The sequence below is a fragment of the Mesoplodon mirus genome, assembly GCF_964341445.2.
Source record: "Mesoplodon mirus genome assembly, chromosome: 5".
NCBI lineage: Eukaryota > Metazoa > Chordata > Mammalia > Artiodactyla > Ziphiidae > Mesoplodon > Mesoplodon mirus.
Genome location: NC_138980.1, coordinates 45562233 through 45587171, shown reverse-complemented (window position 1 = coordinate 45587171; position 24939 = coordinate 45562233). Strand labels below are relative to the sequence as shown.

General features: G+C 48.6%; 1 protein-coding gene across 2 annotated transcripts in view; it reads right to left on the bottom strand.

Annotated features, from left to right (window-relative positions):
• Nucleotides 1-24868, bottom strand: part of MED26 (mediator complex subunit 26) — a 38333-nt gene extending 13465 nt beyond the window's left edge. Inside the window, exon 1 of one of the 2 annotated variants that reach the window (XM_082623841.1) lies at nucleotides 24546-24868. In XM_082623841.1, the coding sequence (XP_082479967.1) occupies nucleotides 24546-24617 (72 nt within the window). In that variant the 5' untranslated portion in view covers nucleotides 24618-24868. Of the gene's footprint in view, nucleotides 1-11704; nucleotides 11857-24545 lie in introns of those variants that run through there. The other variant, XM_082623842.1, reaches the window with a different exon arrangement.
• Between the last annotated feature and the right edge of the window lie 71 nt (nucleotides 24869-24939).

The following is a 24939-nucleotide window of genomic DNA, read 5'->3' as shown; positions in this document are numbered from 1 at the left end:
AATAATTGAAGAGATGCTCAGCACTATTAGCCATCAGGGAAATTCAAATTTAAAACACCATGAGATACCACTACATATCTATTAAAATAGCTAAAATTAAAAAGATTGACCACATGGAGTACTCATCAAAATGTGGGACAACTGAAACTCTCCTACACTGCTGGTGGGGTGGGAGTATAAAATGGTATAATCACCTTGGAAGACATTTTGACAGATTATTAAGCAACCCAAAAGTCCATCAACACAAGAACGGATAAACAAATTGTAGTATATCCATAAAATGAAATGTTAGCAACAGAAAAGAATGAACTATTCATATATATACAACATTCATGAATCTCAGAATAAATATTAATGAAAGAAGAGCCCAGACACCACCCCACCAAAAAAGTACATACCACATGATTTCACAAAATTCTAGAAAAGGCAAATTAATCTACAGTGACAGTAAATCAGCAGTTGCCTGGGGATGGGGGTGGGCTAAAGGGAAGATTACAATGGGACAAGAAAAAACTTTTGGAAATATCTTTATTACCATGACTGTGATGATGGCTTCTCAGGTGTATTTACAGATCAAAATATATCTAATTGTACACTTTAAGTGTGCACAGTTTATTGTATGTCAATTATACCTCAATAGAGTTGTAAAGCAACTATGGAGGCAGATGACAGATGCGACAGGTCCTAGAAAAAGGAGGAGGGGTGGGAGGCAAAGAGAAGGAACACTTCATTGTTGGAGGTTAGGCATCAGATGCCCCTCTTGGGCTCAGCCCTCCCTGGGGAGGAAGGTCAGACAGAAAGTTCCTTCCCCCCTCATGATGATGAAATGAAGAAGCCTGTCATGCCTGGGCCTCCCAGGGGTATCATAAGGACTGCATGACAAAGGCACGTGTGTATAACGCACTCCTAATAGCAGCAGGCATCAATCCATATATATTTTTTTTTTTCCTGGACATTCTGCTTGCCCCTGCAACACCTGTGCATCAACAGACTGCACATCCTAACTGTGGGCTTGGAAAAGGGGACTCCTGGCTTTCCTTCAGAAAACGCACTATGGCTGGAGCTGGGTGACAGTGTCTTATAGGCTGTGAAATGAAAGGCTCACTAGCCGCCGAGGACTGAACTTCAGGACATGTGCCCTCCTCAGCCTGCCTGTGGGGTTTTGTCATACTTCAACTGGAGACCCAGGAGAGGGAGCCAACTTCCCATGCTCACATAGGAAAGGCCAGTGGCCACAAACATCTACAGAAAGTCTTAGGCAAACAGCAGTCTGTTCTCCCCTCAAACAGCTGGTGTGAGCGATAACCTGTCTCCATCCTCCTGACATGAAAACAGCCTCAAAGCATCTGACAGCTTCTTTTCCCCCCTCACTCTTCATGGTTTTCTGCAATGTATTAAGCTTCTGTGATTGAAAGTGTCTGAAATCCTGACTTCCCTCAAGACAGCTGAGCTAGACCCTTACTACACTCAAGTGTGAGTGAGTGAATGAATGAATGAAGGACGGATAGATAAATGAAGCCCCATCTTAGTGTCCTTGGTTGCTGGGCACCATGTTTACTCCAATATTGTAAACATCTCAGGGGTCTCCCTCTGCAGCAAGTCAGGATGTGCAGTCACCAAGTAAGTGTCTTGAGAGCAAACAGGCCTTGTCCTGTTTCCAGCTGTCACCTGTACTAGCCACCCCACAAGGGTCATGGGAACAGGGAGGTGACTCTCAGTGCTCCTCACACAACCCCCATGGAAGACAAGGCCAAGGGTGCCATGGCTGGGTGGCCGGCAGAGGGAAAGCTGAGGCAAGGGCAGGAGAAGGCTGTGACCAGGGTGGCACAGGCTCTGATACTGCTCCAGGCAAACACGTTTGCTCAGCAGGGCCCAATGGCTTTGGAGAGAGTCTCCCATTTTCAACACAGTGGTCCTAGACGTCACCACAACCACAAATACTTTCTCCAAATTACCTTCTTGGCCACCCTGAAATGATTCCGATGGATTACATAAAGCAGGAGGAAGGAAAGCCAGGTGAGATTTTTGTGGAGGCCACATTAAAGCAATGGGGGAAACCAAACATCACAATCCACCATGGTAATTCAGTGACAGCATGATCCACAGGCAGCAGCACTGCTTGGCATGGCGGATGAGTGGAAGGTTGCTGGTAGGTGATGGAGGACCACCACGGCTCCCGAGGTCACTTGCTACCAAAAGCCAAATCAGCTGCTTCCTCCCAACTTTCCTTGCTGGGGACCCTGGGAAAGCATGACACCCAACAGCAGCCCCCGCTGGGCTGGCGTGGACCCCCATCGGCACTGCCTGCCTCACCCCAAATCACCTGCATCCCACAGGGCAAGGGGTGGCAAAATTGATCCTGAGGACAAGAGCCTGCCCCATGGCTAAACGTCGCAGGACAGCCCTGCAGCGAGACATGAGGTCTCGGTCATCAAACGTCCAAGGCAAGGCGGGACCCCAGCGGGGTTCCAGGAGAAGCACCACAGCAGCTTTCCCTTGCTTTAAACATACCAGGCAGAGAGCACTGAGGAGCACTGGGAACACAGAGGATTTCCCTTTTTACTGTATTTCCTTCGGTGTATCATTTTCTAACATTACTTTCTCACTATTTTAAACCTATTTTTTGAAACTTTTGTAAAGGTCTGTTTTTGCCCCTTTTCATAATCACCATACAGGTGGATACCAAACATGACTGACCATGGCAACTAGGTGAGGAAACAGAGCACAAGTTTTTACTAAAACCTACATTAACATTAAAAAGGAAATTAAAAAGGAGCTCTACCTCATCCCTACCTGTCACTGCACCAAAACTGCTCTGCCCAGGCAACTTTTCACCAAAGCCAAGGACCTGTCAGCCCTGCCTCGTCTCATCTCTCGGACCCTGAGCAAATCCTGACATCCCTCCACACGCTCATCTTCCTCCTCTTGGAGCTCTTCAAGGCACAACCTGAGACCCTTTCCTTCTCTCACTCCACTTCTCCGCTGCCTGAGCAGTCCCACCCCCAGGCAGCTCCACATCTGCATCTGGGGCCCAGGTGCCACCTCTGGACCCACCTGGCAGCACTTCTGCATCTCAAAGGCACTGAGGGTGTCTAGGTACCACTGGCTGGCTCCATCCGTCCCCACCCTCGGAGGTGGGGCAGGACCCTTGGAGCAGGCAAGCCCCCTGTTCTCTCTCCTCCAAATAAACACATTCACACTAGCCCAGTTAGGCATGTCTTCTTTGGACCCTGATTTCAACCCCAAAATGGTGGACCTGAGCCCACCTCCTGGCCAACTTGTGACGGGTACTTTGTCTGAGTGTGCCCACATCCGGTCCCGTAACTTTTTACGGAGACTGACCATGTCTGTCCTAACACAGTGCTGACCCCGGGCTCACCGATGGGGACCTGAGGCTTCATGGTGCCCAAGCTCTTCACCCTAAATATCTCGAGTTCTCCTCCACCCACTTTGGTCTTCCTTTTCTCTGAGAGTATCTTCTAGGCCACTACCTTTGTCACTCTTGAACCACAACAGCCCCAGGAGGCAGATGACAACATCATGGCTCAGGTCTGACCCCAGAGGCCAAGCTCTGCAGCACTGTCTCCCCTGAGCCCCTCAAGCCCCCCGAGCCCCCACCAGCCTAAACCATGGCCACGTTTCTCTGGCTGACTTTCCTGCTCTTGCCCAGAGCCTGCAACAATTACATAGTTGAAATTGCATCACAGATACTGTTTTTTTTTTCATTGAACATTTCTTCCTGTTGTTACATAATCTTCATAATGATCTTGTTTAACAGCCAAACGTCCCATTAATGCATCATTTCCTTGACCTTCTCCAACTGCTGGGCATCCCATTTCCTTCCGGGTTCCCCTACTGCAACCAATCTTGCAATGATCATCTTCACACGTACGACTTCCTTCTCTCATTTTTCCCTCAGAAATAAATTCTCAGGTGTTAAACTCTGTCCTAAGGGTCCAAATACTTTTATGGCAACTGGTTCTGCCTCAGCTATTTTTCACTCTCACCTTACACTATGCAATGACCCCATCACGAAGGGGAGGAAGAAAGCAGGGCTGAATCTGATGTACCCTGCACAGGGTCCCCGAGAGGCAGGCCCACCTGTCTGGCAAACTGCCCTCAGACGTCGGGGCTGTTATCCTGCCCTTGTCATCTATCCCTTGACTCCACCAGCAGGGAAGGGAGAGAGAACCCAGTGCACACAACCCTCCAGGACCGGCACTGAGGCTGCTCTGCTCACAACTGCTGACCGCTTCCTTGCACAGGGATGGGAGAGAACTGGGCCCCCTGCCTGTTGGCTCTAACTCAGAGGCTGTTGGGAAGACAGGCAAGGATTAACGCAACTGTCACTCTACCTGGGGAGGGCTCTAACAGCCCTGCAGGGACACAATGGCACAGGGTTGGGGGTAGGGGGTGTGGATAGAAGCAAATATGGCATTAGCCTTGCTGAAACCTAGAGCAATTTTTACAGCCCAGTGGTGAGGTTACCAAGAGTGACTCTGAGATCTGCAAGGAGAACACGGCCAGAAGACAGAGCTGCCGTTTCCAAGGAGAAGGGCACCCTGCACACACTGAGAGGGAATGGCTGTCTCCAACATCAGGAAAACCTTGGATGCAGGAGCCAAAACCATTCAGACTGCACACTGAAACTGCTGCAGCCAACAAAGACAAGACACCAGAGTTCATTCACCAGTTATGTATTTACCAGGAAAATAAAAATGTGTATGTGCTGAGGAGGAACTCAGGGAGCAGAGGGAGCTGGAGGGACTTACATTCAGGGCGGGGAAGACAGGCGACAGACAAGCAAACAGGACAAGGTGACTGTACTGAAAGCTATGAAGAAAATAACCAATGTGACATGCTAGAGGAAGGCTTCCTCCAGAGCCTGGGCCAGGAGGGGTAGCCGCCTCAGCTTGGAGCCCCAGAGAGAACCTGGGGCAGCAAAGGGTCTGGAGCAGACTTCTGGCCCCACCCCACCTTCAGAACAGCTGGCTCATCGTGCACCCCCATAAGGGGCTCCAAGCATGGCCTCCATGACACTCGAGCCAAGAGAACCATCCCAGCAGCCAGCTGCAAAGGCACTGATGCCATCTGGGACAAGGAGCCTGTGGCCTGCAGCCCAGATCCAAGCAGGACAGGGGTAGGGACTCTGCCCAAGAGTGTGCTGGAGCCAGCTCACACCAGCCCATGAGAGCCTGTGGTGAAGCTTTCAGGAATCTTGGGAGCCAGATGTTAAACACAGCCATTGTTAAAAATGCAATGATGGGGCCTCCCTGGTGGCGCAGTGGTTGAGAGTCCGCCTGCCGATGCAGGGGATACGGGTTCGTGCCCCGGTCTGGGAGGATCCCATATGCCGCCGAGCGGCTGGGCCCGTGAGCCATGGCTGCTGAGCCTGTGCGTCCGGAGCCTGTGCTCCGCAACGGGAGAGGCCACAACAGTGAGAGGCCCGTGTACAGCAAAAAAAAAAATGCAATGATGGCTTCCCTGGTGGCGCAGTGGTTGAGAGTCTGCCTGCCGATGCAGGGGACATGGGTTCGTGCCCCGGTCCGGGAAGATCCCATATGCCGCGGAGCGGCTGGGCCCGTGAGCCATGGCTGCTGAGCCTGTGCATCTGGAGCCTGTGCTCCACAACGGGAGAGGCCACAACAGTGAGAGGCCCACGTACTGCAAAAAAAAAAAAAAAAAAAAAAAAAAAAAAAAAAAATGCAATGATAAGGTTGGGACTGACCACCTGAAGGCTGCTGTGGGCAGCTAGTTATCTCCTGCCTGGCAGCATTCTAAATTTTCTAGAAAAGTCACATAACTGGGTTTTTATAGAAAACCTCCATTTATATTTCTGTGGCTAATTCCAGTTTTAAAAATACTGTACTAAGAAACGACACAAATCCTTGAGCTCTACCCAGCTCACAAATCACCTCTATTTATACCTCAGTGTCAGGTACATGGTAGACACTAACGCATTAAAACTGCACAAGCAGGCCCGTGTACCAGGTGCTATTCTAGACGTGTGAAGTGTATTAACTCATTTAATCTTCAAAACAACCTCGGGAGATAGGTATTATTACTTCCCTCATTTTCTGTATAAGGGCAGTGACACTCCAAGATGTTGGGTAACTTGCCCAAGGCTGCACAGATAATAAGGCACGGAGCCAGGATCAGGTCCAGGCAGTCTGGCTCCAGAGTTGGTGCTTGTAAGCTTTATGTTTAGTTCCTGAAAAAACAAAGGCACCAACATGCATAAGCAGACATAGTGCCCAAGGAGCAGGAATGACTTATATTTCATTTGACGAAGATTCTGGTTGAAATAAATATCACCTGAGATGTTCCTCTGAGCACCAAGGATGGACACTACCTCTGCCTTACTTCTACTGCCACATTCCTGAGGTCTGGGGCGACCACTGTCCTAGTTAATTTGGCGTCCCATCCATTTTAGCATGTGTCCTGGATTTTTCATCTTTTAAACAAAGTTTTAGAATTTTATTAAAAATAGTTTTTAAATGGAATTTTTATTGCTTTTTAATAAACCATTTGTGGTCAAAAATTGTTTAACGTAATTTACTTTTAGCACCCCCTTTTACTTCTCAAGGGCATCTTCATTTGGATATATATATATTTTTAAATTGATGTATAGTTGATTTACAATGTTGTGTTAGTTTTAGGTATACAGCAAAGTGATTCAGTGTTATATATATATATATATATATATATATATATATATATAATGGCTGAGAAATTTAAATATCATATGATATCACTTACATGTGGAATCTAAAAAAAAATGATGCCAATGAACTTATTTACAAAACAGAAAAAGACTCACAGACATAGAAAACAAACTTATGGTCACCAAAGGGGAAAGGGGAGGAGGGATAAATTAGGATTTGGGGATTAATATATACACACTACTATACATAAAACAGGTAAACAACAAGGACCTACTGTATAGCACAGGGAACTATACTCGATATCTTGTAATAACCTATAATGGAAAAGAATCTGAAAATGGAGATATATATATATATATATATACACACACACATATATATAAAACAACCACTTTGCTGTACACTTGAAGCTAACACATTGTAAATTAACTATACTTCAATTTTTTTAAAAAGTATAACAGATTTTTTAACTTACAGAAAATGCAATGACAGAAACTGTATACAATAAGTTATACTGAAAACAAAGGTGATGAAATACTCAGAACTCATCACTTCCTACTTATTTTCTCACATTTACTACTATCTAGGTTGTTTCTGAGTTTATTCATGACTACTATATCTTCATGGTGAAAATGGTGTACTACTGAGGCATCTCTTCCCAACTCCACATTTGGTGACAGACATCATGTTAGTAGCTTGAAATCGGACATAGTGGAAGTATTTATACCATGGAAATTGGCAAACACTACAAATCAGGGCTTGATTTATTGTCAGGTTGATGGCCTCTATAGACTCCTGGGCTGTATCCAGCCCAATGCCTGTTTCTGTGAAGAGTTTTAAATTTTCATTTTATATATTTTTTATTGAGGTGAAATTCACATAACATAAAATCAACTATGTGAATATAAAGTTTTATTGGAATACAGCCACATTCATTTGTTTACAAATTGTCTATGGCTGCTTCTGTGCTATGCATAAAGGCAGAGTTGTGACAGAGACTGTATGGCCTATAAAGGTGAAAATATTTACTATCTGGCCCTTTACAGAAATAGTTCACCAACCCCTGGGGTTTAGACTTAAGAAAATGTTGATTATGCAGATTAAACTTAAAAGTGTGTCATGCCTGTAGCTGTTACATTAGGAATAGCACAAACGATGAGGAAATATTCTTCCAGTATTTGAAAACTCTTTTCTGATTCACTAAGACATTACTTGACTCATTAACATAAAAATTATCAGTCAACATTCATGTCAGGACTACACTCATAGCTGATTATAGATACAAAAGTTCAGCAAAAAACAAGGAAAGCAGTCTGTGAGAAACAACTGACTACATCAAATTGACAATAAAGTGTTGTGTTTCATTATTATTTGTAAATTGTCTGCTACCTATCCTTTCTATCAGTATAATTTATAAATTATGTGTGTATAGGCATACTTTTTTTCCCTGGAGAGCCAGCTGTCAAACATTTATGGGCACACCACTAGAGTAAATTAGAGTTCTTCATTATTTCAAAGTGCTTAAAATAAAGTTTGAATGAAACTAAAATCCATCTGCATTACTGTAATTCAACATTACATATAAGTGAAAAGAGGAAAGAACCTGGATTCTTTAGATACCAACTCTTATAAATTACGGTTTACTAAAAAAATGGTTCTAAGTTTTATCATCTCTGCATGCAAACTGAATTTCTCCATGGTGATTATCAAAGTCAAGCAAAAACAAACAAAAAAACCCACCTAACATAAAAAAGTTATGTTCATGGACACAGTGCTCCCTTTTATGAAAATCAATAATGTTACTCGGAAAGTCAACAGAAGTTCAATATTTAATACATTCCCTAACACTTTACACTTTACTTTTCTCATAACTATACTGAAGAAATGTACTGCTCGTCCCCCCACTCCCACTTCTAGTTTCCCAGTGCCATGCCTGGACGCCCTATTTCCTATGTGTGCCATGAACACACGTAGTCTGGAGGCAGGCAGTGTGACAGCAGGGAGGGGATGGGGCTCTTTACAGAAGCCTGAAGGAATCTGAGGTCACAGATCTGGGGAGCAGACGTGCACAGTCATGAATGAGGGAGAGGGAAGTATAAACTGAGATGAGAAAGGAAAGAAGGGTCCAAGTCACATAGCACTTGTAGATCATGACAATAAGGAGAGGGGATGTCTATTCTAATCACATGGGATCTTAAGAGAAAGATGTGATCTGATGATATTGGTTTGGAAGGGGCAAGAGGGAAGTGTTCCAAGAGGGTGATGGCCAGGTTTGGACAAGAGATGGAGAAAAGAGGATGAAGGGAGAATATACATTTTGGTAGTAGAGCCACCAGGACTTACAGGATAGACTGGACATACTAAGGTGGAGAAAAGCAGAGAGCACGGATGATGCCGGGGCTTTAACAGGGCCACAGTTATGGCCGCACTGACCGCAATGAAAACTCAAGAGTCCTGCACAGGACTTCCTGGTGGTGCAGTGGTTAAGAATCTGCCTGCCAATGCAGAGAACACAGGTTCGAGCCTTGGTCTGGGAAGATCTCACATGCCGCGGAGCAACTAAGCCCATGAGCCCCAACTACTGAGCCTGTGCTCTAGACTGGCGAGCCACAACTACTGAGCCCACTTGCCATAACTACTGAAGCCCACGCACCTAGAGCCCATGCTCCGCAACAGGAGAAGCCACCGTGATGAGAAGCCCGAGCACCACAATGAAGAGTAGCCCCTGCTTGCTGCAACTAGAGAAAGCCGCGTGCAGCAACAAAGACCCAACGCAGCCATTAATTAATTAATTAGAATAAAATAAATAAAATTTTAAAAAGAGTCCTGCACATCCTCTCTGTCCTGGGAGGCTGGACTCCAGTGCTCTGAGAGCATGAAAAATACGACTGGTGCATTTGACTGGGGTAAAGAGTTGCACAGCCCTGCTCTGAATCTCCCAGAAAGGCATGGGAGAGGAAATAATCCTCTCCTCTCCACTGGCTGCAGTACACAGCGGCCCCACGATCCACTCCACATCTGATTGCTCTCAGTAGTTCAAGTGCTCTTCAGGCTAAATCAATCTACTTTTATTTTCATTTTTTTTACTGTTTAATTGAAAAAACAATGGAGCACAGGAAAAACAAAAACCGTTCCTATTGCCCCAATACAAATGCTTCCCATTTTACCCCAAGTTCTAGTTTTTGTGCCTTTTCCAGTTGTGCAAGGCTGACAAAAAATGCTCCTTTTCTTCATCATGGCAAGGCTTGTCCATTTTTCTACAGAGCCTGCAGGATCATTCTTCACAGCTCTACGCTATTTGACTCTGTGGATACACCATGTTTCCTAAGCCTCTCCCAGGCCATTTAATTAATGATATTAAAATTATTATTACATAAATATATTCATTAACATTGTTATTAAAAATTACCATGTATCTGTAAAAAATTTCCAAGAGTAAAATGACCTGATCAAAGGACGTGACCATGGCTATGCCTCCTGCCACGTAAATATTTTCCAAAAGGGTTAAGTATGAAGTTGCTCCTGGGTCCTGGAGCAGGGTGCTGTGGGATGAGGTGGGTAGAGTGGGAGATGCTCTAGGAGATATAAAATAGCAACAGGACAGTTTAACACCGTCTTGATTACCTGCCACCAACATTTTTCCCCCACATATTTGAATATGAGGTATATTTTCTGATTATTAATCACATCAACACTTCTCTGTCTGGTGATGTCTCTGGGAGCTTGTGATTGTTAGTTCTGAGTAAGTTCTCCATACCAAAAGAACACCGCTTCCTAAAGGCGATTTCGCGCGCACACACAAATCTGTATTTTGATCCCTCCCCTCCCCAGTCTGCAACCACAATACAGAGGGATTCGGAGAAGTTCAGGCAGGTTGTAAACCTGGTTGCGAGTTCCAACCCAAGCACCTCTTCCAAAGTGTGCCTTTCCTTCTACAAGTGTGGGATTTTGTTCTACAACCAATTTCTTCCTGCTTTCCCCTAGGGAGCTTTCAGAAATGTGCAAAATTATGCAATGTTGTCTGGTAATTGCTCACACTAAAAGGAAGACTATCTTTGGCAAAAAATACCATCTGTGAAAACCACAGTTAAATATCTACAAACTCATCCTGGGGAGTAACTGCCTCCGCCCCCAACCCCCAAGAAAAGCAGGGAGGGGACTTAATATGTGTTCAGTGTCTACGATGAGCCCAGCAACTTCCCTTCAGGCATTATTTAACCCTTCAGTAGGGTAGGGCTTGTTTTCACTTTATAGAGGACAGCAAGTCTGACAGATTGTCAGCAATATTTGATGTGATTTGTCCAAGGACAAATATCTCAGAAACAGAGCTATATAGATTTGAACTCCAAAACCCTTGCATATGAAATACTTTTCTTCCTTCCTCCCTTCTTTCCTTTCCTTCCTTCCTCCCTCCCTCCCTCTCTCCCTCCCTCCCTTTCTTTCTGGCCATCCATTTGTCTTTTTCATTTGGGGGGAGGCTCAGAGGATTTCGCATTCACCAACCTGTACTTAAGAAATGAGAAGAAGCCTTTCTTCTCCATGAGACAAGACCTCGTGAATGGAACTGACATGGCTCAGGGGGCCCAGAGATATCAGAGAAACCAGGCTGTGTGACAGGGGAGGGGTCAAGACTTGAGGGTCGCTGGGAGGGGACAGGGGCCGTACTCTGCACCCCCATGCTACCCAACTCCCCATGTGGAAAAACAGCACAGGCCCCAGCTCTTACCCAAAGCACAAGCGATGAGGCCCTGGAAGCACGCTGTCCAATTCAGGTAGGCATTAAAATTAAATAGAAATTTTAAAGTGAATTCCTTGGTGTACCACCCACGCATTAGGTGCTCACTAGCCACATGTGGCTGTGGCTACCATACAGAACAGTGCAGACAGAGACCATCTCCATCAGCAGCAGTGCTCAGCCAGGAGGGAAAGAGCTCGGCAGGGATTTTCGCAGTCCCCTCTCCTCCCTGCACTGGGCGCAGTGTTGCCTCCTAAGAAAAGTAAAGGCTCTGAGGTCAGCTGTGCGGTGGCCAGCTACTCACCTATTAAATGGTATAATACCTGGCACAGAATGAGCATATGATGAGTTGCTCCTGTCCTCCTGCTTCTGTTATGGTCCAAAGATAAAGTCCTTAGAAAGAGATAACCCTTATAAAGATGATGCCAAAAGACACTGAACACTTGATTTGTTAAGTAGGGTTGCTCATTAGATTGAATGAGATCCAGTCCCTCCATGCTGAACTCCACCTGCAGGTCTATTACCCACTAATAGGATTAAAATCCACTCTCTGCTCCTTCCAGCTGCAAGGCCTCAGGTTAAGGACAACCTCCCTCACTCTTTTCCTCATCTTTAATAGAGAAACAGTATCAGCTCCCTCACCTAGGTGACTAAACCAAGACAGACACTGCACCAGGCACCTAACATGCTCAGTCCCTTAGGATGACACCACCAGGTGATGGCACCAAGAGCCACATATCACAGATAAAGACACTGAGGCCTGGAGACACTAAGTGATTCACCCCGAGGCCACTCAGGTAGAAGCAACCAAGTAGGACCTGGAGCTGCTGCTCTCACAGAACAGCTGGGGTTCAGGGTTCAGAACCTTCTTTTAGGGCGAGTCCAGGCCTGGGGGACTCTTTTAGGGGGAGTCCAGGCCTGACCCGAAGGAGGGAGGAGGCATGTGCACTCCTGGGGGTGCTGGGCCTGAGGGATTCGTCACACCAGAGAGGGGGGCTAGGCAAGTGCTGCAAAACCTATAGCTGCCCACCTCCCCCGCTTCCTGAGTCCTGTCTTCAGCCTCTAGAATCTCGACTCCCTAAAACTGAGTGACACACACAGGACAGGCTCAAAGCCTGAGTGCTGACCATGCCACTATGGCTCCAAGGGAACTGATGCACCACAGGAGGACCCCAAAGGGCTGAGGTCTGGAGAGGGCCAAGCAGCCATCACAGGAGGGGGGCATCCTCCAGGGAACCAGCCATCCCAACCCCAATACTAGTAAGCCAAGCAGCTGCCCTGCTCAGTCGCCACCAAACTTGAACTCTTTCTTACCCCAAACCCATCTTGGTCCTCCCAGATTAGGCACTGCTTGCGCTTACCCACAGCTTGAAATCAGAGATGGATCCACAATAAACTGGTCATTGGCCCTAACAGAATGAACTATGCATCAGCAAAAGAATGGGGTGGGGAGGACACAGGCATGTCAGACAAGTTAAAGGTGGGCAAGATCAGACCAGGATGCCAGAACAGTCAGAAGAGAGTGCTCCTGGGACAGCTGGCACTGGGCTTGTTGGGAAAGGCATGCTGGACCTGGAGCCCAGAGAGGCAGGTAGGAAGGGAAGGAAGGAGGGAGAATAGAGGGAGGGCAGGCCACCCAGGTGTAACAGGGGGTCAGGAGCTGATGAGCAGCTGAGTGCGGCTGGAGCAGGGGAGGAGAGAGGATGCCTGAGCCAGAGGCTAGGGCATAATGTGCTCAGCTGACTCTCCTGGTTGCAAGTGACAGAAAAGCCACTTCAAATGGGCTTCATCAAGAAAAGAAGCCATTGACTCACCTAGGACCAGCTGGGCCCAGGCAACTTATTCCTCCCCATCCCTCTGGGCCAGTCGCACTCCTGAGCAGGCTATCCCTAGGCAGCAGACCCTAGCAGCAACCTGCTCACATCCTTCCCCGTTCAAGTCTCCTCCAACTACCCCAGCAGAGCACTAAAACTTTCAGATGGCCACAGGTCCATCCCTGAACCAATCACTGGCCAGGAAGACGCAGCCCCATGATTGGCTAGACCCCAATCACTAAGCATCCCATGGGCATGGACCAGAGGGAGGGAGGGGGAAGTAGGGGATGGGAGCTGGATGAGCTGCCCACCACCAAGTTTGTTCGCTACCATGCACACATCAACATCCAAGATGCTTCAGGCCAGGGACCACATCCTACTCTCAACAGCTTTCCTAAGCAGTGTATGTACATCCTCCTGAGAAAATTAAGGCTACAAACCTAACCTCTTCCAAAGCTACATGGTGAACAGCAGTCAAGATTCCAACTCAGTTCTGCTCAACTCTAAAGCCCAAGTTTTCCACCTGGAGAAAGACTGTCTTCTTTACTATGTCACCTACAGAGCTCACCTGTTACCCAGTCAGCCACACGGCCCCAACAGAGCGGGTGAAACATCCCAGTCTGGTTTTGGACACTCACTCTGGGGCCGGCAAAGAGGCAAGACCAGGACACAGGAGACTGGCTGGGAAGCAGCTACATCTCCCTAGTGATCCTGCATGTAGGAATGGGGCAACCAAGGGAGGTGGCCAGCTGAGCAGTGGGTTGTGGCACCACCAACCAAAAGCACAGCATGCCGAGGGCAGCAGGCAGCTGGACTGCAAGGGCCCATGCACTGCTGGAAGCCATGGTGAGAATACCTGGGGAAAGTCTTAAAGGCCAGACAGGGGTCCCCAAAGCAAAGCCAAAATACTCAAGGGGAAGGAGGCACCGTGGGCATGAGGTTTGGAGAGAGCGGAAAGGCCACTGCAGTAAGGTACAGGGAGCCAGAAGACAGTGGGAACCGCTCAGTTTTAGGCCTCAGGCTTGCTTCGTTCCCAAGGAGATGCATTCAGCACTGACCCTGAGGCAGGTCACTGAGGACAGCACGATGACCCAGGGAGACAGCCTGGAGTGACAAGCATAAGGGCATCCTCATGCCCAAGGTTGTTGGCTCATCTTACAAAGCAGGTGATGCCACTTCCTATTTCCCCAACTTGGGGGAGCCCACCACCATCAGTACAGAAAACCATGCCCACTGTACTGACACAGGAGCATCATCCCCAGGGCAACATGCAGATTCCTGCTCCCCTAACTCTGAGTGGGGCTGATAAGCAGGTTCACCAGAAACCCTAAGACAGTCCCCACCTACCCGCCCCAGACCTCACTGTTTTTGTCCTGCCACGTGGGAGGGCTACAGCAGTCTAGGGACACCTACTGCTTCTGTCTGCACAACAGACCCTGCTTCTTCTGCAAGCTCCTCCCTGACTTCTTGAGGGCACTGCCATTTTCTTACAAAGCCCCCTTCACCCCACCTCCAAGCCAAGCTGGAGTGATTCTCCAGGAGTTTTCAAACTGGAAGCAAGTCAGTGAATCCATTTTTGATCATGTCCTAGCTTTCAAGGGTTCAAATCCCAGAGCTGCTACATTTCCCACCATGTGGAAGAAGTCCGTCCACAAGACACACAGACACACACAATGCTGAGGACAAAAAAAAAAAGAACAGTTTCCCTCTCGGTTCTCCCACTCCAATTTCAATCCCAAACAGTACTTTGACTCAGTGGTGAGAGGAGAAAGGTTACAAGCGAATGCAGGATGAGCTCACAACACCTGGGAGGGTGATACTTTTGCCCTTTGGTGAGAAGTGAGGCTCCTGCACTCAGTGGAAGCTTTGGCCTGTTGACCAACCTTCAAAGGGAGAACTTTAAATGCTTAAGAATAAGAAGCTCCTTTAAAATAGAAGTGAAAGTGAAATAACCATTCACAAACCTCCTCGCCCCCAGACACGCCTAAAATGTAACATGTGGCCCACATCTGCCACTGCCAGGCTGCCAGCATCCAGCAAAGGGGGAGCAGACATCACCAATTTCGGGTGCTTGCCTAGAGCCCCCCAGATTGGAAGGGAAAAATGGAGGGACACGAAAGATCACCTGACCCAATGCATTTCAGTTAACCTAAGGGAAAGAAATGCATTTCAGTTAACCTAAGGGAAAGAAATGCAGGTACCAGTTTCTGGTAAGCCAGTGGGGGTGGGGAGGATGACAACGACGACGACGGGATGGAGGGTACAGACAAGAGGAAATGGGCAAGACAATCAGCTCGGACCAGACCTCCGAGTAATCATCCATACCTCTGAGCCCGAGAGAACAGAAGTCTGGAGAACTTGGCTCCTGCCTGGGTCACAGGCACTGTCTCCTTCTACCCAGGCTCATCTAGGCAGTTACTGCAGCATCAGGAGAGGTTATGGGGACAGGAGAATCAGCAGTGCTATTGTAAGGCTCTCCTGGACTCCTAAAGGGCTCCTTAGCCCAGGATAGGGTCAGAAGCTGCAACCTAGCACCTGCACTAAGAGAAGGTACCCAAGTGAGACTACAGGCAAATCAGAGTCTGCAGTTCAACCAGAAGGAGTGGGTACTTAGAACCCTGGCTGTGATCTGACGCCATCCAAACAATCCCGTTGCTTACGCCAGACCTCATATTTCAGTTACATCCATTCTGTCATCTGGACCCAAGTCTCCCAGGCCTAGCATGACACCCAACTATTTGAAGGTGCCCAATTATTGGAAGGCGCTATCATATCAAAGAGGTGACTAAACCAGCACTCACTCAGGGGTTGCCGCCAGCCCACTCCCCATCCCATTCTCCCATTAACAGGACCTAATGTTTCTTGGGGGCACCCCCTCTACTCTGGGTCAGTCTGGGTGGAACTAACACCATGCCAAGATTCAGGGGTGAACCAACGAACACAGCCTGCTATTTCAATCAAAGTCCAGAGAAGGCACCGGGAAATCTCTGCTGGGCCTTCTGGGAAAGAGGTGACTTCTCTTTCTGCCCCTGGATAATGGTCAGTGAGGGTGAATCCCAAAGCTGCAGGGGCTGGGGAGAAGACACCCACTATGCAAAGGCAACACAACAAAAAGCCAAACAGAGAGAGGGAGTAAAGCCAGGTCGTCACCTGAGAAGAGACCCATTTCTGGGCCTTTAAGTAACACAAGCCAATGAGCCCCTCTGCGTTTAAGCTCCTGTCATGAGCGCAGTGCCACCCTCCCTCTGGGGAAAAGGGGTTAAAAGAATTAGTAAAGGTGCTCTGCCTGCAACTATCTAACTGAACACTTGAAGGAAACAATGTGAAACAATGAGCAGAAAGGGTAAACTCTTCCTAGTTTATATACCTACACATCAGGGTCACCCACCCCCCAACCTCGCATCTCTAAAAAGCTAGCCTGCCAACTATTTGCCTGGTACAGATGCAAGGTGCACCAAGGGGGTAAAAAAAAGTTGGGAAGTGTTTACTGGAAGTGGTTTTCAGGAGGACTGGCTTCAAGAAGGAGGACACAGGTAGCTATCTTGGGGATCACCCAGGGGAAAGTGGATGTGGCCACCATCCCACGACCCAACCCAAGCTAGGCCAGGGACCTGATGGAAAGAGGGGTCAAGAGAGCTAAGGTGGAATAGGGGAGGCGGGAATATCCAAGTAAGGCATCAAGGAGACAAGGAGAACCAGCCCCCAGGTGTGTGCAAGCAGAGCTGCAGCCAGCTTGGGGGGCCAGGAGCCATGCGGAACCAAATCTGACCGGACTGTGGTTAAGGGAAGGAGCTGAGGTACAAGCAGGACAGCGGGGCCACCGGCACCTGGAGGAGGGCTGCCAGGCCACCAATGGCCTCTTGGTGTGAGCCACGGTCATGTGCAGCTGAGTTCTCCATCAGTAACTCACCTGACTGTTGACGTCTGCACCACAGAACCCCCCATCACAGAGCCAAGGCCAGTCACCTACAAAATCACTTTGTGCACACAGTGGACAAGTGACTAGAGTCTCCACAGCAGCCATAAGGCTGACCCACCCACCACAGGGTGTGGCCTGGAGAAAGCATCACCCATTTTTTGGCCCTTGACGAATGAAACTCGGGAGAGGGGGGTGTCCAGGAAGGGTCTGATTTGTCACATGACCAAAAAAGGACACAGGGTCCCAAGGTAGCATTTGAACAGTGTCTCCAGGGATCACAGACAGCCAGGGAATCTAAGATCAAGAGCCACCTTCTCTGTCAGGGGTGAAAAATGCCAGCCAAGAAACAAAAAGGAAAAAACACTTCACACCTTTTCCTCAGCCAGTTCAAGAGAAAGCAGAAAGTATTTCAGGTACAACTTTCCTCTGGGACAAGCATAAAAACGTTGTACAGATGAATCCAGCATAAGGATCCAAATCCAGGCAGGAGAGTGGAATGCCTGCCTTGTACCCACTGCCCTCTCTTGAGTGACATGGGAGGCAGCAGCAGGTGGCTAAGGACTGGGGGGTAGGTTCCAACCCTAGTGTCATCCCTTCTAGCGGTGTGTCCACTGAGCCTCAGTTTCTGCACTGGTTCCTGCCTCCCAGGGTTGCTGCACAGATTAAAGGTGAAAAGTGCTGGCGCCTCACACCTGCTCAGTAAGCGCTGACAGCCAGTTCTGAAGACCAGCCCTTTTCACAGGAAGATCAACAAGCATCTGAGCACCCACTTGCTGAAGAAGTTCTGGGTGCCTGGGGAGTAACTCATGTTCCGCCAGCAAGGAGCTTGCAATCCCATAGAAAACGTGTTCAACAAGACCTATACTCAGCAGGAATGTAGGATTTTTAAGTTATGTACAGTGCCGGAAGGAGACTGTCTTTGATTAAAGCAGGAAAGGTTTCTGGAAAAGGGAGAGCAGTAGGGACAACAGGAGGCCCCAACCAGAGGCAGTACAAAGGGTTTGATCTTTGATGTCACACACATATTTGACAACAAGCTATAACTTCATTTCAAAACATTACTGGATTAGGAGTAGCTTCTGTCCTTGAGTTTTCTCCAAAAACAAAAACAAAAAAACAGCTACTCAAAGTACACCTGCCATTATGTGGAAGTTCCTGAATGTTTCTGATCATAAAAATGGACCCTGACACCCAAAAAGGTTAGGACCCACTAGGCTAGAAGATTTTAAGGGGGGAAAGGTGGTAGGATATGGGAAGGAAATGGAAATGCAAAACTTAACGTTTAAAAACACTTCACATTTAAGGTTAACCTAGGAAGATGCACTGGAGTTCAACTTTTATGCTGGGCACTGCTTATGTAGGAGGTGGGACACTGTTGTTAAGCCCACCGGCTTCTGAGCCAACCAGCACTGGGTTTGGGCCCAGAGCTTTCCCATATCCACCTCTGTGGCACTGGACAGATCACTTAACCTCTGCTCTCCCCTAAAATGAAGATGGAGCATCCACTTGCAAGAGTGGTTCAGAGAACCACCAAGGATGCAAAGCACTCTACACAATACCTGGCATATAGTAAGTGCTCAGTAAACGGCAGCTCTTCATTTTATAGCCTCCAATGGATGAATCCAGGAAACTCTGTTGCAGTCCCAGGAGCACTGGAAGGCTTTTAACACCACTTGCCTGGAAGTGGCACATCACCTGACACGACCCTTCTTTTTAGCAGCCTCCATATACAATCACAGAACCTCCAGGAACTCACAGGTCAAGAATCTGAGGGCCCAGATAGAGGGCCCAGTCCTGTCTGCACACCCACCTGGCATGGTGGCCCTGGACTCTTGAGCCAGCTCTGATGATAATCAAGAGCTCCCCCGAGTGCAACAGCACCTACCTCCCAGGAACTCCTGCCTTCCGAGTCCTAGGTTTGCCTCCGGAAGCCACACAGAGCCTACCTAACCCCAGTACTGAAAACGAGCCTCAGGCCCTTCACAGAGCCTGACACCTGCCCCCTTCCCATCCCATTGCTGAGAGGGCAAACTGTTCAAGGATTTGCTACCAACTCCTCCAAACTCTCCATTCCCCTCAGGTCAGAGACAAACCAAGAATTGACTTCCTTTTCCTTCTGAAAACTCAAATGATGGAAAAAAATGATGATTCTAGAAAGCCATTTCACGCTCTTAAGAATTCTTAACTATCTTCGAATAAGACACATGGACTGTCCCACTTGGATCTAAGAGCTGTAGCCCTGTAAGGCTGCCGCACCCCAGACCATCCGTGTGCACACTCTATGCCTGCTCCAGGTCCCTGGAGGGTTGCAGCTGGGCACCCCCAGGTCTGCACCCTCCATATCCAGCACCATAAATGCTTGCTAGAAATGTTTATTCAACTGCTGAGCCACCTTTTCCAGTTTTACCATATTTCTCCATAAACAGTGTGCATCAGTTGGTGATTGAAATGTAAGTGTACTGCCTCCCAAGACCTGGAATTCATTCAGAGAGTACTTTTAAACACAGCATGCGGAATATTGGTAGGCCCTCCTTATTCAGGAAATGCTCTCCAGTTCATGGAATCCCTGTGTCAATACTTGCTCAGCGCTACTCATGTGCCTGGAGAGTGAAAAGGAGCAGTTTGAGAAGGCGCTCTGAGCATGGGCACTCACAAGGCTGGACTGAAAATGCGCTGCCTACGCAGCCGGCCACTGAGCCACAAACTCAGTCACCCAATCTGACAACCAGCTAGTGGGCCCCACAGGGACCAGGCGGACTCAGGCCAGAGCCACCACCAGGAATAAAAAGAAAAAGCACAACTTCTACCGAGAGACAGAGCCCCCAGCTTCCAGAAGGCGGTTTACAGTGGGGGGGTGGGCAGGAGACCCTCTGAGGCAGTCACCGAGAGGTTGGGCTGGGTTAAATCAGTTCTGGATGAACCAGAACTCCATCTGAGAAGACACTCACATGGACACCAAAACTGAGGCAAAGTAAATACAGCTCTCCTCCTTCACCTAACTCCACGCTTGGCACCCCTGAGGGCATGTCCTGTCACACGAAGCTGCATCATGAGCCCGGGTGACCATGGTGTCTGCTTATATCTGTATCAGGACAAAAACCCCTTCCCATAAGCTGATCTTGGACTGTCCTCCTAGGCCTCTGTGACCTCCAGCCAGCACAACATAGCCTGATGAGAGCCGCCTCTGAGGTCCTCCGTGAAGACCAAATGTAAAGTCCACCTTCTTCTGAGGGAGAGAGTGAATCACAACAAGGTCTTACACCTGCTTCACAACCAACACTGTCACCTGCCTACTTCCCAAAGTCATAAAATGCCACACTGCTGTCCTCACACGTCCTGGCCATGACGTAAAGGAGCAAAGGCAGGAAGGTTACTGAATGTGGGCAACCAGTGTGATCAGGAAGAGTCCACATGCTTAGATTTCATATCTTCTAATATACTAATGAGAATCAGAACTAATAGTCTTCCATTTTAGAACTTATAAGATTCCTCTTTTCTGCAGGATCAATGGCATTTTAAATTAACATCAAAAGTTCTGTAATCTTGAAGCAGAAAAGGAAGCTGGAACACAAGACTCATGAAAAGTTCCACATCAGCTGGCAGTTGCCACACCAGTGTGGTCTGGCCCAGGATTCTGTGTCCCTGACAGAAACCTTAAGATGTTTCCGGGACAGGCTGTCTAATGTCATCAACCTGTAAGATCTATCACAGGTAAATCGAACCCAAGTTGTAATCTCATATAAACTTGTGTGGGAGAGAAGAGGCTCCCACATCTTTTCTTACCAGCTCAAGAACACTGCCTTCTTTGCCTCTTCTGAAGCTGCCTCTCCATGTTTGAGAGCAGTATGGTGGTGTTTAAAGTTGGAAGCACTATCGCTTAATGACTTTGGCTAAGTTCCTCCCTAACTTTAGGGCAGTCACCTCACATTAAGTCAGTAGGAAACAAAGGCATCTTGTCCTCTCCTGGCCATGGGAGACACTCACTAAACAGTACTGTCATGATGTCGGCTTCTGCACCTGCAGAAAGGGGAGACTGGCTACTCACCCCACCTCCCTTTATAGGCTGTTGGGAGAAAGCAGGAGACTCTGCTGCACAAAGTCAGGTAAAGGATACATCTCTGTGCAGAAGTGTGTTAGTGTTTGTTATTCAGAAAATTCACACAATGTACCTTGCAATAAAAGAAAAAACTTCTAGAACAACAATTCATGTTAGCCTCTGCTGCGCCTTCCAGAATCTGAACCTGGATCTGGAAGGAGCTTTATGGGGCAAATACACCAGTTCCCAATCCCACTTTGCAGATGAGGAACCTGCAGTCCAGTGAAGCTAAGTGGTATCTTAACCTTCAAATTCCTAGGTGGGAAAATTATCCTTCCCCTGTGTCTCTCTGCAGAGGCCCCTTGGTCACCTCCCCTTGGCACCTGAAGTCTGCAGAACAGTGAAGAAGAAAAGTAGTTCCTGAGGTTTCCTGCTGGAGAGCCCAAGAAGGAGTCTAGGGTTCAGTCAGTTTAACCAGCAACTTAGAAAGTACACCTAACGCTTCTGCTCTAGACAGAGAAGACAAAACCCGAACTCTGGTGAAACAATGAGTGTCCGATACAAACGGGAACCTAATCATTTGCTGATGAGATTATGCTTGGGTGGACTGACTCTGATTTCTGGGCAGGAGTAAGACAGTCCTCAACTTTATCCATAACAAAACAAGATTAAGCTGGAACAAAGGCACAGAGTGCACTTAAGAAAGATTTTCAACACCCTGGGCTGCCATACACAAGAAGAGTAAGGTTTCGACTGTTCTGAAAAACCGTTAGTTGCTTTTTGAAAAGGAATATACAGAATTTACTTTATTACTAAGTTGAGAAAAATTATTAACTCAGAGCCTGATGCTATAGATATTCAAATACTCCAGAGGCTAGAATATAGAGCAAAGAAACAACTTTCCTCTTAAGAACTCCTTTGTCAGGGAGATGGTCAGAAAGTGTTACTTTGTTAACTTCCCTAAGTTTTCAGATACTTGTGGATATTAGGTCAGCTGCCTGACATTGAGTTTTCAAGCAAAAGATAAGTTTGTTAGCATACTTGCATGCCCATAAAGGTAAGCATTACATGACACAATTCTCTGTCACTTCTCTCAAAAGAGGTTTAATTTTAGTGTTGGCTCTTCAACACTGTCCCCATTTTTATTTTCCAGGTGCATCTTAAATATGTGTCAACTAACTATACAGAAGTGGAGTTCCTACTTGGGCAAGGCAGAAGAGAAGAACAGCTGTGTGCTGGCACCGCCTGGTTGGAGCCACCTAGCTCTCACCTGAGCCCAGGTCAATCAAGAGAAACTGCAGAAATAAGGTCACACCATCTCTGCCAGCAACCTATCCCTCCACGGCTCTGAGTTTCTACATGGGGTTTGCTCCAAGCCACACTCCTGTCAAACGGCTTATAACAATACTCAGGGATGTCACTGACAACGGCAGGATTTAAAGGTGGCACTTTCTCCCCACTCATATTCAGAGACAATTTCCCAATTTCATCCACCACACTTATATTAGTAGGACTCTACACACACCTATCACGAGTCCACCCAAATAAGCCACGTGAAATGTGCATTCCATGACACGTAACACAACTGTGGGTTTGGCCTCTCTTCCTCCTGTACTCCTAGGAACCCTTTAGATTAGAGCCTTACACAACACTGGAACCCCTGAGGTCACTGCCCCACCTAATCTACAACATGGTGACTGCCCGTTAAAGCGCCTCCTGATCCCAAAGCTTTCCTAGGTGGCGTTAAGGATCAGTGCTAATATCTCAGCAACCTTTCAGACTCTCCGGAAGGCAAACAAGCACATGGAATTCAAGAAATTACACTGTGAATGATGCAAAAGTCACCAGGGCTACATTTTTCAAGTCACTTGTTTTATCCTCTAATATTTCAGTCTTGGGAATTGCTGCAGCACCCGTTTCTGCAAAAATTCTGCAAGGTTTTTATATAGCTTGTGCCTACTCCACCCCCAAAGTCATAACAAAAATGTATACAATATTTCTTAAAGACAATTACCACCAAGTCTATCTTAATGGGGTCTGAAGACCAGGAATGACAGAATTACTTATGATACAGAAATCAGAGTCTTACAAAAATAACTCTATTTCTGCCAGAATTGTACAATCCAACATGAATTATTCCCAAAATGCTAGGCTAAAGCCTACTGCTAAAAGTAATCAGCCAAACTCATGTAAAGGAAAAGCAAAAGCCCCCATAGTGACAGAAACCTAACTTACCTAGCCAAGCCCGAGATGGTTTATTTCTTCCATCCCCAGCACACTAAAAAGTGGTTTCAATGGCCACTTCTTGGTCTCCCAGGAAATGCAGGGGCTCACTTCATACTTGGGTGCTACTACATCTTCCCATTGCTGAACTGCTCCTGCCACAGGAGGAAATGACCCCTATGGCCGTAAACCGCTCATAAAAAATATGAGAACGCGATGAGTCGTTCCCTACACACACGAAGGGGGGCAGGGGAGATCCCCCCACAAACAGTAGCCTCCGTGGAAGAGCACCTGAGAAAGCGACACCCTGGGGTTAACCCTGATGGCCTACGTCACGAACCAACAGGCTAGGACCCCAGGTAGGGCGCAGACAGCCGACGGAGGGCTCTGGGTGGAATGGGAGAGCAAACAATCATCTTTAATTCACTACCAAAAAGCGGGGCTCTGGCTTGGTCTGAGACGCAATGAGTACTTAGGCCCAGAAAGGTAACAGAAAGAATCCCACTCTCCACAGGATCATCTTCCGTCGGCAGGGACCCCAAGAGAGACCCGGCAAAGGCATGTCCACTCTCAGAACCAAAAGGGACTTTCCGAGTGCCCCGGGCACCCGGCTAGGTGCAAAGCAGGCCAGGGGGGGTACCTCCGAAGCCAGGAAGGTGCTTCCAGACGGGAGGAAAGAGAAAGAGGACTTCCCTGATCACCCAGAAGACCGAGACACCGCCGGCACCGGCTCCCCGAGTCATACCCCGGACACCAGTTGCTCCACAGCCTTTCCCCCTCCCCTCCCCCCCGCCGGGAGGGCTTCCCGGGGGTCCCGGGTCCCCGGGGAAGGGCGAAGCGGGCGAGCTCCGTCAGGAGCAGCAAGGGTCGTAGAGCTGGAGCGGGAGAGGAGAAAAACCTCTGATCTCAGCTCCCATCTGCTCCCTCCGCCCAGGCCGCACGAAAGCCTCGGCCTCACGTACCGAGCGCCGCCGGGCTGCCCGACCAGCCCCCGGCCCGGGCCCGGGGGGCGAGAGGCCGGGATGGCAGCGGCCTTCGGGGGCAGGTGGGTGGCCGGTGGGTCCCCCGGAGCCTTGCGGGCGAGGAGCACTATGGAGGGGGAGGGTCCCGGGCCCACGCGGCCTCCACCCCAGCCCGTGCGGTGAACACTTACGTTGCTCTGGGGGTCGATGGCCTGCAGCAGCCGGTCCCTGATCTGCTGCGGAGACGGCGGAGCCGCTGTCATTGCCTGGGCGAGGCGGGGGGGGAGCGGCCGGGCCAGCGGGCGGGCGGGCTGAGGCGGCGGACGGGGGTCACTCACTCGCCGGCCTCCGGGAGCGGAGCCTCATGTTCCCCGCGGCACCGGGGGAAGTGGGGGCGCGCGGGGTGGCGGAGAGGGGAGCCGGGGCCGGGGCTCAGGCCCGGGGCGCCGCCGCCACCAGAGGAGGAGGAGCCGCCGGAGCCGTCGCCGCTGCTGCCGCCGCCTCGAGAACCAAACTCCAGTGAGCAGCCCCCGCGCAGAGCACTCTGGGTAACCCGCGCCGCACGCAGCGTCGGCACCACACTGA